At 42.4% G+C, this 17,946-nt stretch overlaps 1 protein-coding gene across 1 annotated transcript in view; it reads left to right on the top strand.

The window, feature by feature from the left end:
* Positions 1–8,783: 8,783 nt before the first annotated feature.
* Positions 8,784–17,946, top strand: part of LOC133966232 (inactive phospholipase D5-like) — a 35,834-nt gene continuing 26,671 nt past the window's right edge. Inside the window, exon 1 of the mRNA XM_062401047.1 lies at positions 8,784–9,387. Coding sequence (XP_062257031.1) covers positions 9,382–9,387 — 6 coding nt within the window. The 5' untranslated portion in view covers positions 8,784–9,381. The remainder of the gene's footprint in view (positions 9,388–17,946) is intronic.

Here is a 17,946-nt window from a genome sequence, read left to right as displayed (position 1 = left end):
GTTCACACGAAGCTCTTCCTCAGTCACACACCTTTATGGTCGGCCACACAGTGTAATGCATGTGTCCCTGTTTGGAGCCAGAGAGCCTTTTAAAGGGGCTGTGTTGTTGTGGCTTTAGTTGGCCCGTGTTCAGGGAACTTCCATGATGAACCTCGGTGTTCAGTATTCAGTGAGCGTTTCCTCTGCTGGTCACTGATACAGTGCGTTCTGCCAGCTCGGGGGGGAAATGTTATTGGAATACATCAGGACTGAATCAGAGGGAAACGATTTCTGCAGAAACTCGTAGATCTTATTTATTTTTTTTTTTTTATGAAAGCTTTATCATAAATGTGCGTGACTCAGCGTTATTGAGACGCCATAAAAAATCACCTCCCACTTTAAATTATTAGACAACACGACACTGACTGTGATATGGATTCTTGTCTCTCTGAATAAATAAGCTTAGTGATACCGATAAAGACGTCAGGGGGATGTATCAAGATGTCAGAGATAACATTCAACTAGGACCGTGTCTAATGTATATCAGTTTGTGTTAAGTTTCAGTTTGGTCTCACTGTGATTCTTAGTATCACACAACTTTTACAGCTGAATCATAAGATAACATTTGAATTTATGGAGCGACAAATACACCACTGAGACATGACTTCATTGGATACACATCTGATGCTGCTGTGTGTTCTCTTTCAAAATTGAAAACCCTTTATCCACCCACACAATATTTCCTGATTACCACCCTGATGATGAGAAGAGTGAATATCTCAAGGCCCCTGAGTCTCCTTCAATTCAAGCAAGCTGCACCACATCACACCTAAGAATCAGTCCCCTCATTATAATCATTCCCTGGGAAAGCTGTAAAACTGTCCAATCTTCTGTTTAATAGATTCTCTCTTGTTCCAACCTTCCACAAAATTTCTTGAAAAGCGGCTCAGTTGTTTTTGTGTAATCCTGCTGACAAAGAAACGGACAGGGGTCAAAACATAACCTCCAGAGGTCACTAGAGAACACTGGAAACAGAACTTTCGCTGACTGTCGGATGTTTGTCGGTTTCTGGATGACAAATGATGTAACTCAAGGAAATACATCAATTTACCTTTTCCACCGTGTCAGTAATGAAAGTGTTGATTGATGAATTGTCAATGTGAACATCTCATGAACACGATATCTCAGGAACAACCACAAGTAGTTTCTCCAACTTTCTCTGTGATTTAAGAAACAACTGATGCAAATTTGGTGGTCAAAGAGTTATATCTTGAGTTATTAGGATAAATTAAAGTGATTACATTTTATATCCGAAACGTCAAAGTTGAACTTCACTGCGACATCATGATATTCTGCTATATCCCTCCACTGGCTATTATTCCACACTTTATCTCAGGAGCAGAAGGAGACCGTGCCTCGACCAGCTTTCCTGCAGCTGGACGTGGCAGGAAACATTGAACCGTGAAGTGGTAGCTCTAGTTCCCTTATATTTCTTTAATATAATTGGACACCACTTATATTTTTTCATATAATAAGCTGAGTTGATCTTTGCAGTGGTATTCTGTGGCTGAGAATAAAGCATTTCAGCAGCAGTCGCTGTGAGGGAAAAGGATGCAATTAAAGTGGATTGTTTCCATTTCAGGGACTTGAGGAGCTTTGGCTTTTTGCCACTAATGATTTCAACATTAAGATATTAATGTGTGTTTGTGTGTGTGTGTGTGTGTGCTCATGCAGCCTGTCGGTGGTGTGTGTGCTCATGCAGCCTGTATGGATTTGTCCATATGCCATCTATCAGCTAATTAAAGTTTTTAAGCTCTGTTGCTTCTCTGGCACACGGAGCCAAGCCAAAGAACGGAAGGAGAGCTGCTGCAGCCTCACTGCACCACTCTGCTGTGATGTGCCAAAGTGTGTGTGTGTGTGTGTGTGTGTGTGGATGTGTTTGTCTATACATGCAGTCCGAGGTGCAGATGTGCTGCCATCCTGCCCATCGAGTCAAAGGGGCGAGCAAGAGGTAAAAGAGGAGGAAAACTTTTGGAGTTAAGAAAAAGTATCTGAAAACACATCTTCACGTCCAGGCAACAAACAAGTGTGCAAGAGAAAGCGAGTTGGAACATGTACAAAGAGAAGAAAGGTGATCTATACTAGTGAGAGAGAGGTCAGCAACAAATATGAGAGTTGAGGAAGAAGAGCTACGAAGCTGTGAGAGGAAAGTGAAGGAGAAACAGAGTGAAAGGAATTAGAGGAAGGATGCAGATATGAGAGTCATCAGGACTCACTGGTGCCTCACTGGAGGGACTTTCCTTTCTCTCCATCGACTGCATCACCTGCCTCCGTCCCCTCTCTTATTCCATCTCTTTCTTGGAGTTTCTCCAGCCCTCCCTTCTCCTCTCTCCTCCTCTCCCTCTTCCTCACACTCACACACACACACACACTGGGGATGCCTGAAGCGGTGGAAGCCCAGATCAGAATGGTCTGAGTCCCTGAGCCTAACAGGTCTGTGATCAGCTGTCATGAGAAGGTGAAGCCCTGCTTTCATGGAGGAGAATTTTCAACAGCCTGTGGACATTTACCAAAACTGGTGAAGACAGGGATGCCCCCAATTTACGAGGACAGGGGTGTGATGTCAGAGAAAGCCACTTCTCATGTTTATTTGAGGAAGGTAAAGCTTCGAGCTAAGATCTTGTGTCTTTAAGTAAAGTGGTGATAAAACAAGGCGAGGACAAGGATCATATTCTTTCTTCTCTCATCATCTTGGAGCTGGACGCTGGCAGCAAACTGCTCTCGAAGAGAAACACCAACCATTACTGGATTATTGATTTCGTAGATTTTTCACATCTGTCAGGAAAAGGTGCAGTGACACTAACTTTACACGATGCCTCCGAAGAGAGAAGAGTTTTCTTCAGCTTTCAACAAGAGATTTTTAATATAACCAGTTTCTTCATCAAGGCGGAAAGAGATCCGCCCATCCGACTATCTAGTAACATGGAAATGCGAGGGAGCCGCGGGCCCATGGGTGGCCATGACCTGAGGGGTCAGGGGTTAGCTTTCGGCGTCGCGGCTCCTGGGATCGCGGGCAGCTCGGTTATAACAGCGGTGCAGCAGCAGGAATACTCAGCCGGCATCTGGCTCCGCAGGAAGGACAAACTAGAACACGTGAGTTCTGAATAACATGGAGCCGACGTCCGAGAGACAGATTGAAGAAGGCTGAGACAAAGAGCAGTCGTTTCTCTCAAACATGATTGTGATGAAATATGAAATCCTTTGAGTTAAAGGTAGAGCAATAGGTACCAACTGAAATGAAATTTTATTAATTGGAATAAGCTGTAGAGGTTCGATAGTTTTGTTGTTTTTGTTTTGCTTTGTTTTTAGCAAAGCGTCTGATGGTTTGTAATAGTTGTACATAAAATGTTGCAAATATTCAAAAATAACAGAGAGAAAAAGAAAATTTGCAGAAAACTACATTGTGTTGGTTTTCACAACGGAAATTGTGATTTTGCAATTCTCATTTCTTACATTTTATAATTTTATGAAGTGAAAAAACAGTACAGGAAGTGTACCAGCTTCCTCGCATATCCTGCGTCTGCTTGGTGCGTCGATTGTGCACAACCTCAGAAATGAATGCATGCAAAGATACTGTGCTGCCCTTTGTTTTCTATGACAGAGGAGTTGGAAGGTCCTCAGCAGACTTGCAGCTTGCAGGTAAACGCTATCAGCATTTGACAGAGGGCTGCTGCCTGAGTGTAGAGAAAGAGGTGTGTGTTGAATATTTGATGCCGGAGGGGAACAGCGCCACGTCCAGGGAGCTGCTTTCTAAGCACGTCTGCAAAAGGATGATGAATCAGCCAGTCCTTCTTCCTGCAGACCCCCCCCCCCCCCACACAAAGAGAAACACACTCACTTAAACGCAAACATGCTCATTTTTACCCCAGTCACTATAGCTTCATGGACTTAGGATCAGGGTAAAATGAGTTGTGTGAATTATTAAAGCATCAACAAATAAAAACATAATGTGCAGGTTTCTTGGAACAAAGAATATCGCTGGCTGATACGTTTCAGTTCCTCTGCTCTGAGGTCACAGCGGTTGCTTTTCACAAACTACATGAGTGCATCTAATGGATTTAATGCCCTTAAGAATCTGGTTAATGACTCTATGGATGTTTGTTATGTTACCTCTGCTCTGCACTTGGACTAATGACACGCTATGATTTACATGCTTGGTTTCTGATGTGCATTTGCACTGTGGTTAATATTAAATGGAAGTTTGTGTTGTGTCGGATACAAAGTGTGCTCATTGCTTTTGAGATGGAGGTAGACGAGGCAGCCGCTGACAGACAGGCAGACACACAAAGGCTTACTCCAACATCTGAAGGTTTGGCAGCACAGTGGAGACGGCTCCCCAAGCTCTTTGCATTTTCAATTTCATGGTGACCGATGTAGAGACATAAGTCTGAAGTACCACTGGTCAAACGATATAAGAGTCTGAGGCTTTTTCTCTTGGAGCTGAACAAAGAGGTTTATTTTTTTTATCTCACCTCAGGTTTAGAGGACTGATGCCTGCAATTTGGTGCAGATCAAAATAAAAATCTTGATAAACAATTTAAACAAGGTTTAATAAGGAAAGTATGGACTCTATATTGTAATATGATATCAAAAATATTCTCCTTCATTCCTGTTGCTTGTTCTATAGATATAGATGGAGAAAGAGCTGAACTAAGAAACAGCTATTTATTTAACCCAAAGGGTAATTTCCACAGTAATGTCATGTTTAAAGACACAAGCAAATTCACATGAACACCGATGAGGTTCGAAGGAAGTTAAATTCAGTTACACATCAGTTTTTACTCAGTTGATCTTCAAAGATTTCCAGTCGTCAATTTAATCCCAACAAATCCCTCCGATAAATGGTGAATCCTCCCAGAAGAGACCTGAGCCTCATTAATGCTCCTGTGGGCTTTTCCTCCGAGCTGAACAAAGCTCTGTGAGCTGCTCCTAACGCTCAGTTATCCTGTACAGACCTTTTGTCTCCACCACACGTCCGACTTGTGTCAGTTAAAGCTGGACAGACTCTTGTTCTCCTTATATCTATGATATAAGGAGCTTTGCCGGATGTTTATTTATCATCCGGCAAAGCTCATGTTGAGATCTGAGCTGCCACTGACTCTCAGTTCAAGTGAAGAAACTCAGGAGGATTTCGGTCATCAATAACTCTTCAGGCTACGTCAACACATCCACTTTCCACATCAACAAGCTTGACAAACACATCACATGACCACTCACATACACTCAACATGGGTGTGTTGGTGTGCAGAGGCGGGAATAAGCTCCACTAACAGCTCATCTCATACCCATGTAAGACCCATCGTTGTAAAATGTGGAATTGAACTGCCCAACAGACCACAGGTCAGAAAGCTTTTAATGGATGTTGTGTTCTCCATTGTTAGACGAGGCTAAAGCCAGTTGTTTTCCTCCGGACGGGGATCATATGATAGGAGTCTGACCAATCAGCGAAGGCTATGCAATGATGGTGGAGCTCTACAGTGTCCACGTCAAAGACGTTTCTAGACTTCTCCGTTTAAGTGGCTTTAAAACTCCAGAGAAGTGTTGACTATGAATGTCACAGACAAGTGTGGTTGTTAATTAAGGCTGTTTCATACCAATTAGAGAGGAATTCACTCTGTGCCAGTGACAGAAGGCTGAAAAATAAAACGTTGTTTCGGTGCATTCACAGGTTTCATGGATCTTTAGCAGAAACCCAGTCAGGGAGAGAGGTTTCTATGGGAGCGGCTGCAAATGGCTTCAGATTGGATGAGGTCCCTTTGCAAGCCCTTTGGCCACGGGCTTGCTGTCATTAGTCATCTACTCACATCATTGTATTGGATACTGGGTGCCCATTAAAGTGACGGGTCGGGGGAATTTGGCTTCCAGTTTGAAAGTTTGGCTCAAGTTCAGCTCCACTTTACTGCAACAGCAACTGAATTTAAAGCCTCTGGCTGTAATGAAAGGTGTCTGCTCTGCTGTGGGTGATGCTGAAGGTGTAATCTAATTATTTCCTCTCTGTCACTCAACTCACGCTGCTCGTCAGTCATCCTGATGTCATCGAATCCCCTCCCAGTCCAGCCAGTTGCACCAGCATCGAATCCCTTTACTATGGTGTCTCTTGTTGTGGCTTCCTCCTCCAGAGGAACGGGGAGGGGGGTGGGGGGGGGGTCAAATGAGTACAGTGGGTGTCTTAAGTGCAGACTGGTTTTGAACCATTTCGATCCGATGAGCAGCAGAGGGAGCTGTTGCCTCGTGTGAGAAACTACAAAAAGGGGGAAGTTGTGTCTCTGTATGAACGTTGTGCAGGTGTGTGTTACATGTGTCGTGATAATGAGCATCTCTCTGTTTGAAGCATGATGACCCTCAGTTTCCTGTATGTGAGCTTTTAATCTCCTTTGTCTCTTTGACTGTAATTGGCTTGCATTACACACACACACACACACCCACACATAAACACACACACACACACACACACACACACACACACACATGCATGCAAGGACGCACGCACGCACGCACGCACGCACACACGCACACACACACATAGTGATTGATGGTGGAAATTGTCTGGAAGCCGCTCATACTTTTTCATTTGATGAACTAATTTTGCAATTAGCTAAGACTCACTGGACTCAGTGTGTGTGTGTGTGTGTGTGTCTGTGTGTGTGTGTGTGTGCGTGTGTGTGTGTGTGTGTGTGTGTGTGTGTGTGCGTGTGTGTGTGTGTGTGTGTGTGCGTGGGTGGGTGTTTCAGAAAGAGAAATTATAATCAAAGTGTGTTTGAGTGGGATCGTGCTGTACTTGTCCTGAAGTGCTGAAGAGGGATTTAACCGTATGGTGTAAGGATCTTTGTGAGCATCTCCTCTGCATCTCTTATGGAGAAACTCTTCAGCTCAACGTGACTTGAATAGGACAGAATATTAATTTCCTGGAAATGTCTCAGCTCGTATCTCACTGTGCAGCAGGACGTAAAAAAGAAAACATGCACAAGCTGCCTGGCTCATAGCGGTGTTATCTGACACTGGCCAGAGACCAGCAGCGGCAGCCTGACCTTTTCCTGAGCTGGAGCTGATGCCTGAAGAGCGACAGGGAAATGACCTCACGAAGCAAACTGTCAATACACCACAGGTGCAGGAAAAAGACTCCATTCTTGTTCGTTTATGAAAAATCTCTATAACCTCCCAGTTTGTTGGTGTGTCAAAGATTTCCCATCTGTCCCATTGCTTGTCAATGCCTCTGCTCCCCTATGCGTCGGTGTAACTGCCTCTCAATTCCCCCCCCCCCCCTGTAGTCTTGGTGAGTTGTCTGACTGAACTATGTTTAATATCCTCTGGTGTTTTCATGCTGCTGCTGTGGTGACCCTGCAGAGTCTCCTCAGGGATGAAACCTCACAGACACACACAGAGAGGATTTTCAGAGAGTCACAGTAGGTAGAGACTGAGCCAATCACACCTTCAGACAATCACCCAATTCAGAGAAGTGATCAACAGCTCGTACACTGTAGATCCCTTGGAGGCTCTGAATGCAAAAAACACACATTACAGACGAATGTGTTTGGATTTTTTGTGTTTGCTTTGCTTGTCACAAGGCACATTTGCAGAACTGATATCTACTAGTGAGTGAAATTTGGTGCAGCTTGATAGGATTTAAGGAAACTGTTCCACTATTCAACAACTACTCTTGTTTTTCAAGCGTCAACTGTTCTGTTAGTGAGATTTAGACATAGTGAGAAAATAAGGATGCTCCTGTCACCTACTGTTGAAATAAACAATACGAATATCCCATAGTACAGATGTGCCGCTCCGTCAACCGTAGAGAAAAAAAACAATCTTAAACATCGTCCTCGAAGTGATTTGTGAAAGTTGGCTTGAAGAAGTAATTATGTTTGTGATTGGGATTCTATTGCCGGCGCAGTAAATGTGGAGTGTAAAGCAGCAGGCGGGGAATATAAAAGTTTATAGGAGCTCTCACTGTGAAAAAACATTTCCTGTCTTCTATTCTGCTCTTTTCTTGCATCGTCTCTTTTCTCATCTCCCTCTCTCTGTGGCCTGTGAAGTGTGACAGCACCCTCTGTTGGTTGGGCTCTGTCTGCACACAGCTGCAGGGCAGACCGCCTTTAAAAGATTTACTATCCCTCCTCTGCATCTGAGCAGGAGCTGCACTGCATCTCAATGTGCTGCCAATATTACTATTGCATTCTGAAGAGACAGCCCACGAGCATCATGAGGTGATGTGTGCGTTTGATGCCAGTGAACTCGCTCAGCCTGAGAGTCACTCCTGGACATTGTGTAGCCTCTCTGTCTGTACGTGCAACACCTCTGTGTCAGTGGCAAGAGCTAATCAGGAAAGATGTTGCATTAGTGTATGTGTGTGTGTCTGGGGGGGGGGGGGTTGTATGTGTGCACTTTGTAATACTTTGTAACTGTTAAATCAAATAGATCTTGTCATGTACATTTGTTATATTTCCAGCCTGATTCATGAGAACAAATTGTATTAAAAAGAGAAAGGGGCGTGTACAATCACACAGAGGTTAATTAGACCAGAAGAAAGGGAGGACAGGGCAGAGCTCACTGTGACGCACAGTGGGAACAGATAGGAGATGGACGGGGGGGAAAAAGACAAGAAAAGAGGAGCATCTATTTATTCAGTGTCCGTGTGGGAGAACAGGGAAATGTGAGCTTTCTATCAGAGGGAGAGGGTGGGGAGATATAGAGGGAGAGAGAGAGGGAGGGAGGGAGAGAGAGAGAGAGAGTCTGAGGTAGGAGGACGAACACATGATACTGTGAGATGAGAGGAGAGGAGGAAAGTGAGACAGAGATGAAAAGGGAGGAAAGGAGGGAGGACAGGAAACATCAAGAGCGGAGATGATAGAAAAACAAAGATGACTGACAAAGTATAGGTACGTAGATAAATAGATAGATAGATAGATAGATAGATAGATAGATAGATAGATAGATAGATAGATAGATAGATAGATAGATAGATAGATAGATAGATAGATAGATAGATAGATAGATAGATAGATAGATAGATAGATAGCATCATTTCAAGATTTAGGTGTGTCCTGCTCTGTTAGAGTTTTCCTTCATACAAGAGAGGGAGCAGCACTTTCCTTCTCTCTCCATCACACACACACACACACACACGCACACACAGTCCTCGGACACACATACACGTGCATTTACAAACAGGAACACACATTTTCGCTGTGTAGAGCGACGGACTCCCCTCCCCTGAGACTCCTTCTGTTAGGAGAGGAGAGGAAGCGACATATTTTGTAGCTACAGACGTTGACGCACACACACGCACACACACACAGAAAGGCACATGTGTTTCATAGTGGACTGGAAACTGAGGGATGCAACATGAAGGTAAGCTCTCCACTGTAAATAGTGTTTGTGTGTATGTTGTGTTGTTATGGGCCAAAAGCATGTTCTATCTATCTATCTATCTATCTATCTATCTATCTATCTATCTATCTATCTATCTATCTATCTATCTATCTATCTATGTATCTCTTCTCTATACTTTGCCCTGTGCTTTGCAGAGTGATGTTCCTCAGTGGAAGTGTCAGGTGTTCAGTCTGTTCTCTGCTTCACACTCAGCTGGTGTTTGAACCGTGAGAGTGTGCATGTGTGTGTGCATGTGTGTGCATGTGTGAGCAGGTAGCGAGTCTTTAGGACATCTGTGTTCGTGGCGTTCTCTGGAGCTATGATCCTTAAAAAGCACAGTTATTCCTCTGATGCAAGCAGTGTTGTTTCAATGTACGGTGGTAACACACACGTTTGTGCATCTGGTGCTGTGACTGCTGTACATCTGATTATCATGTATAAGTTAAGAGGGCAGGTAACCAGCCTGCATGTATACCAACAGCCTCACAGCTCCTGTAGTACTTTTAGAGCCTGTGAATCTCCGATGCTGAACCGGCAGGCAGCACGTACAGCATGTAGGATTGAGCAGGATTCATGTGCAGAATAGAATTTTTACTTTCATTTGTGTATAATCACCTTGAACTAAGAATCCCTGCACACTAAAAACTGCAGGGTTTAAATTAACTCAATTTGTGTTATCGCAGTCACCAAGTGCTGATTCAACTGGGACCGATCCAACGCTGGGTTCTTACAAATAACACATTATTGGATTAAAATGACAAAAAATCTGATTAAAGAAAACACAACCCAAATTCGGGGTTGTCAGAATCACTTGGATTAAAATGACCTTATTTATCTACTTAAGAAATGTATTGATGAAATAAACGGTAGTCAAATCATGTAGATGAAAGATTTAACAAGCACATTGTACCAGTCGTTCTTTATTATTAATTAATTTATACAAGCAGAATTTGAAGACTACACCAAAAACACAGGGCTGTGCCATTTCATATATGTGACATTCACAGATGTTCCTTAGTGAGAAACTTAAACATTGAACAACTGAACCAAACAGACAGTAGTTACTGTTCATTACAGCGGTCTGAAGTCTCATCGCCTTAACACTGTTTGATACCCAACAAAGATGGTGTTAGTGATGGCTAGAAATAAACCCTTCATATCTAGACCAATAATAAAACTCTATTTCGAACAGGTCGTCTCACACAGCTTCCTGTTTCTACACACGCCCACAACAGACAAACAAAACAATTTTAGACCTTTAGTGTTTTCACGTGAAAGGTGTATTCAGTCGGGTGCAATCTTAAACCTCACCACTAGATGTAACTAAGTCCAACTCTGTAGTCCTTTAATAATAATAATAACTCTATTTGTATAAAGTTACAGAAATGAGCTGCAGTTTTTCCTTTTGGTCACCATTCAATGTTGCAAAAGGGATGAAAGCTGTCTATCATCTATTTATTTACAGCATCTATTCATTATGTATATTCTACCTTTGAGTTTGTTGGAAGAGGCACAGGGTAAAGCTTGTTTGGGGCATAGTTTGCTCACATGGATGTTTCCGAGGTTAAACAGAGGCGGCAGCTGAAACTGCAGCTTCACATATATTATTAATAAATATAGTGTTATTATTTCTGCATCATTTATTGGGGGAAATGCCAGAGCGTGGCTTATGAATACCTCTTTAACTGAGGTCAGTGCAGTTCTCGATGAAAGATATGAGATATTAGCTCAGATATTAGCTTATTGCAATCATGATGGAGAATGCAGTGTGAACATGTGTCATAGAATCTGTGCACCAGAGACATTTTTCAGATTGTTAATGTCTCGCTGGGGATTACAGCTTGATTTAGTTTCATAGATCCTGATCATAAATGTATGATTATTTATAATCTATATACATTTATTAGGTGGTTTATAGTAATTCAAAATGACTAATAGCCATAAAAAGAAAATCATGCTTTTATGGTTTGGCCATTAATGTAATCTCAGCCAGTCTTAAAACCACATTTAGAAACACACATAGAGAATCATAGACTTTGCATGAAGATGGACGACTTGACGGCACCACCAAAGTGAAGCAAAAACATGTTGAGCGCCCCCTGGTGGCTGGCTACAGAATACGTCATAAACCACACCTCCTTTATGTTGGCAGATGGGAGCAAACTAAAACTATTTGAGTAAGTCAGGCAGAAATGTGATTATTGACGTCACCAGAATATCCAGCCAGGTTTTTTGTTCGACAGGAGTAAGAGTCGTCCATCTTTACTTCCTGTCTGTGGTGTGACTTTGCGTGAGTAATACAGGAGCATGTTTCCTCAGAAATCAAAGGATGCAGGGAAAGGGACAGACTCGCTGTGCAATGCCCAGCTCCCATTGGCTCCTTGAGACTGAATCGCTGATCAGTGCACTATACGTGACTCAGACCCATTATCAGGCAGCGAGTATTACTGTAGTAGTCAAATCATTATAAGTCTAAACGAGCTGAAGACCTTTACATTCTGCTTTCCTCTTTACCGAGACTCCATCTTTCTTTCTTTCTTCAATTGGTCCTCGTCATCTCTGTCCCTTTCAGTCTCCTGCTGCCTTCACTCGTTCAGCTTGGGTGCACAGATCACTGCTGCAGAAGTGAGCTGCTGGGACAAAAACAGACCGACATCCCAGTCTGACCTACTACACTAAGAGTGTCTCTCTGGAGAGGGGAGGGGAGAGAGGGTGGTGGTGGGGAGGTAGGAAGATGGGAAATGGGGAAACGGGAAAAGAAGAGAAGAGAAGAGAAGAGAAGAGAAGAGAAGAGAAGAGAAGAGAAAGATTGAAGGCAGAGAATAGATGGCGTGGCAGATGTATATATATATATCGTAATGCTGCTCAGAGACAGCATCAGTATACCAGGTACACACACAGACACACACACACACACCTACACACACAGACGCAGTAGCCATCAGACCCTGGTGCAAAGCGCCGGCAGAGAGGAGAGCCCAAAACACCTGAAACTGTATCCATGGCAACCAAATTGCTGGCTGCAGCATGTTAAACAATGGGACAGATCCAGGGTCTGTGATATTTCATCTTTCTGACCAGACGACACCTCCTGAACAGGCTTGTTGACGCTGAAGGTTCAAGTTTGGAATAAGCAGAAGTTCAGGGTTAAAGTCGGAGAGACACTTTACGTCTTCTGATGAGAAACAACTGCACTCTTATTATTAAAAACTGAAAACATTATATACATATATTTATATATTTATATATATATATAATACATGATTCCTGTTCCAGATAATGCCTCCATGTAGCCATTTACATTTGTTTTCCACGATATCACAAAGCCCAAATAATCCAGCATAGGATTTACTCCAAAAATATCATCATCAGCCAGCTTTACATTTGCCAGTTTTATTTTAATGCTTGCAGGTCCACGTTGGATGCAAATTAAACTTGCTCTAAATTATTTTATTTTAATATACTGTAACAAAGGATTAGAGGTTTGTGCAGCAGCATGAATCTGAAGCTGTATTAATGCCTTGAAATGAATGTTGTTTCCAATATACTAAAGCTGTAATGAGCTAATAGAACAAAGTGCTGTCACACACATCCATTGTTTGATATTCGGTTATGGAACATTTCAGCAGTGTGGAGAGCATTGATTTATTTGTTCTGTAGCCAGTAGAAAGTTATAGATAATAAGGTTTGAAAATAAATAATAATAAAAAATAAATTAAAAAAAACATAGATAATATGTATATTTCATACCCTTATGTGTTTTTACTGTAAGTCTCTCTCACACGCACGCACAAACACACACACACACACACACACACACACACACACACACACACACACACACACATGTTTCTACCTTAGGAAAGAAACACTATCCATCATCTATGTGTTAATAAGGTGTAACCAGCCAAAACAAACAACACCTAACAGAACATAATAGGATCTCAGCAGAGAACACAGTCTTATTTATCAAAGCATCAATTATGGATAGACAGGAGAAGAGGGGAGGAGGAGGAGGAGGAGAGGAGAGGAGAGGAGAGGAGAGGAGAGGAGAGGAGAGGAGAGGAGAGGAGAGGAGAGGAGAGGAGAAGAGGATGTTGACTTTTTAACTGATCGGAATTAAATATGATACATCCCTGATTCTTATTTAAATTACGTGATGATCTCTTTTCAGGGAGTGTCATATATAGACGTCTACTCCCCTACACTTTTTATTGATACGCATGAACTATATAGTTTTGACACAGAAGTGAGAGGGATTGAATTTCCCTACGGTAATAATGCATGAGTATCATTTTACAGTTTTGTTGTTGTTATAATGCATGAGTATCATTTTACAGTTTTATTGTTGTCATCTAAATGACAAATGGCTCCATTGTAAAACCAGGGGTGTGGATTTCCAACAGCTGTACATCCTGCAAGTTCTTGAAGTGTGGACTGTGCGTGTTTGTGCACATGTTTGTCCTTGATGTGCCGTGTGTGTGCAGGCCGAGCACAAGGCTCCTCCATCATGTTAATGTCTTAGCGCACAACACAAGTACACTAATCACCTCCTGCCTCACTCTGCGATTCTCATTAACTGGGCAACAAACAGTTGCTCATGTTCATTTCAATTAAATTAACACTGGGGGACACAATGTGCGCAGAGATTATTAGTTTGAGAAAAAGATGTCAGGCACTTTCAAAGACTCGAAAAGAAATAAAAAATGTGACCTTGTCTTTGTCTCCCAGGGGCAAAGCAATTTTATGTGCTGCTTTAAAATTGAACACATACTTTTTTAATGGTCACATCTGGACGGGGCTGCAGAGAATGTGCAGATATTTCTCTATGTGGGCGTGTTGTCAATGCAGAAACCTCGAGATTCAGGGATTTTTTAAAAGTTAGCTCCCTGTCCTGGTGTTCCCTCTGCTGTGCTGCTAAACTTCTGAATGTGCATCACATCTTACCTCAGCAGCCCAGGGAGCAAGGCCAGAGCACACTGACAGGTGTTCAGGGCCGTGCACACAGTCAAATTCCCATCATGCTCTCTGCTCAAGGTAAATTAAAAGTTGCCTCATGTAGAAGCAAATGCATCAGTGTCGAAAACAATACAGCTTGAGCATCTAGAGTCAAGCTAACTGCTTGCTGTGATTAGCTTTGGCGGTGTGGGAAATACTTTTAGTTCTGACCTGATGATGAAAAGTTAATGTTCCACCATCATCGCTACACAGTAATAGTGGAATATGATTAATAATGTAGTAATATTAAGAGAATTAAGTTGAAATTTAATGAGAAAATGTTTTTTGTGCATTAAAAAATAAATTTCAGACATATGCCCACTTGCTTTTCATGGTTGTAAGTCAGAAGAGACAAGACAGGAGAGCTCCACCAAAGAAAGAGAGAGGCACACAAACAGCACGTTTTACAATAACCTGAAATTGACGGTGCTGCCGTGCACCTCCATGTGTGTTCTCCCCTGAAAGCCAGACTGAATAAAACTGCCTATAACTGCACTAAGTTCTACTTTGCAGAACGTTGTTGTTGGGTCCTCGACTTTCTGAGAGAGGTCGCAGTGAGGAGTTGTTGCTCAGCTGTATTTTCGCTGCACTGCAGAGAGAGCACTTCATGGCTCTGTCCCCAAGGTGAGAACTTTATCCACTTATAAAAGAAAAACAACGCTGACTTTGATGCAGTGGAGAAAAAGAAAGACATCTGGTCCACCTCAATCAACTGAGTTGTACTTGGTATAAGCTCGTTTTAATTTCTGTTTAGAAAGTTAGAAAGGAATCTGCTTCATCAACGTCCACAATCAAAACTGTTTCCTGTTGTAAAGAGTCCAGATATATCAGATGAATCAAGGGGGGGACACAGCTGAGTCTTTATGACGATTGATTCTTGACGATTGACTCCCTCTCTCGCTCTCTGTCTTTCTTTATTCTCTGCCACCGTTATCATTTCTCAGAGGCCTGTGGCTTGTCAAGGGATCAAGCCCAAGCAGCTCTACTGGCAGCGCTTTAATGAAATGCCTTTGGCTCTCAAAAAACATGTGCATGTATGCGAGTGTGTGCATGTGTGTGTGTCTGTATACACTTGCTGAGCCAGTGTAATTGAACATCCTGCTGATTCCACAACACAACACACGCACAAGTGGTGGAGTGTAGCTGGTGGTGTCGTGAACAGTGGCAATAGGATACAGCCGCTGTTATAGATGTGCAGGAGAAGAAGAAGAGAAGAAGAGAGCGGTGGCAGGAAACGCCACTGGATGGTCGGAAGCGTGGAGGCAAATGCTCGGGTCTGCAAAAACATCTTGTTTTTTAGAAAGAGGAGACGACTGTGGTAGATAGAGTTCTGTGGTCAACACAGGGTTTGTGCTGAGCAGAATGAGTGAGTCACTCTGCACATTAGTAATAATGATGTACATATTAATATATTAATAAACTGGATTATTAAAGAACTGCTTTATCTTTTCATAACAGTTACCAAAGTTTTTCCCACGGTAAAGAAAAGAGATCACAGCTAAACCAGAAATTTCAAGAGGGATCAGACTGTTAAAGTAGATTAAAAATAAAATAAAATAAAAAAATATATTCCCAAAGGTTCTCTAACATAACTATAGGGACATTCAGAAAGTGCAAAGGCCCAACTGTCTCCTTATGAAACCACATTTAAATCTGCACCAAATACCCAAATTCTTTGTAAATGTTTATACAGTTTTGCAGAACTTCCCCTATGGAAGTCATAAATCTAATAATAACAAACAATAAAAAGAATAGTATTGCTAATTATCTAAGTAGCTGTAACAGTACCACTTCAAATGTCGATGTGAAAACAGTGTTGGTGAGAAGAAGCAATTTAGCTTCTTCCGTTAAAGGGTCAACAGAAGCAAAGATTATAACCTCCTGAGACATGTTTCCCTCATTCTGTTTGTTGAACCTGCAGGATCTAAAAAAATCAATCCGTGCATATTCTGACATAAGCTTTGTTTGTCTTGCACAATATTTTCAGTGCTGCAGCTCACATGCTTTAAGAATGGCCAGAGAGCAAAGGGTTGACTGGACGGATGGACAGAGGGTTGATTAGGGGGGATAACGAGGGGGCTCAGGTCCCATCATGGCAAGCAGGGCGCTCGTGTCATTTTAATGGGACTGTTGTTGACATATTGATTGTGAGAGCCCGGCCAGGATCAATGGAAGTGAGGGAGACATGAAGAGAGAGAAAGAGAGGAATGACGTGCGTGACAGTGACTGACATTCGGTTGTAATGGCTGACTGAAAAGAGTTTCAGAGTGTGTTCCACAGGAATACTAACGGGCAGTGTTATAAGAGATGGCATGAATCATTTTTCATAGAGACATCTTCAGGTGTTTGGTGCAAACACCGACTTAAGCTAAGATAACTGAGGACTTCTACAACAGCCTTGAAACGAATGTGTGAGACTCTCAAAGTTGAAGTTGTTCAAACTCGGTGGCTCTGTTCTGCGAAAGTATTTTGTACAGCACAAGGTGAGAAAAACATTGATGGAGTTTTTAGACGATTTTCAGTCAGTTCACCCAAGGTAGAGAGAGGTACATTCTCCTCTCCTATTCCCAGCGGTGCAGCTGATAGATTTGTTATCTCGACTGGAGGCGGAGGTGATTGCCCATTTAAAAAAGCAGCAGGGGCAGTGTAATGGATTCGTGGCTCATGTTCGAACTGGTGCCACACAAGAGATGGCAGCAATTTCCATATTTACCCTACAGGCCCGAGATTGGTATTGATCTTGTGTTCTTTCTTAAAAGTTTATTTCCGATTCTGATTGCTCTAATAGCCAAGAGAGCAATACAACATTCTATGAGGGAAAATAGAACAGTAGAGCACAGACCTCCAGCAAGGCCGAATACTATTATTACATTAAATCAAGGTTTGAAGTCAATAAAACAATGATAATCATGAAATCATTATCAACATCGAGGAAAATCATAGTTTGTTAAAAAGATAAATAAAAATAAAAAATCTCAAATCTGAGGAGTCAAGAGTCAAAGAAAGTTGTCTTCTATGTGTGTGAACAGTCCTGGAGAGCGGCAGGCAGCTTTGAGACTTCTGGTGGGAGGAATGAGGACATGAATAAAAGGCTCAAGTCGAGTTGGTAGAGTAATAGAGTAACAGGATGTTTACAAATTCCAGAGGTCAAATAAAAATATTTTTGCAACTGCCAGTGTGCAAGCACTCTGAATATCCAGATACCGAATAAACAGGAAGCATGTCAGCAACATGTCAGAGTTACAGCTTCCTGTCCTGGTGTCGCCTCTGCCACTGAACTTCTGCTGACGTGCCAGCTCATCACTGTCCTCGGCGTCCCCAGGGACACAGAACGCTGACAGACCGTCAGGCAATTTGGAACTCCTGCCATGCAATTTGCTCAAGGTTAAAAAAAAGTGTCAAATCAGTGTCAGAGCAGGACAAAGTGGCAAAGGTCTCCTCATCATGGTAACAGATTGAGAAGCTACAGCCGTGCTAACTGCTCTGTGAGGCTGCACTGAAGCACAGACTTTTTAAATCAGTGAGAGAAGGTTAAACCAC

This window comes from Platichthys flesus, chromosome 12 (assembly GCF_949316205.1).
Source record: "Platichthys flesus chromosome 12, fPlaFle2.1, whole genome shotgun sequence".
NCBI lineage: Eukaryota > Metazoa > Chordata > Actinopteri > Pleuronectiformes > Pleuronectidae > Platichthys > Platichthys flesus.
This window is presented reverse-complemented; position numbering and strand designations above follow the sequence as displayed.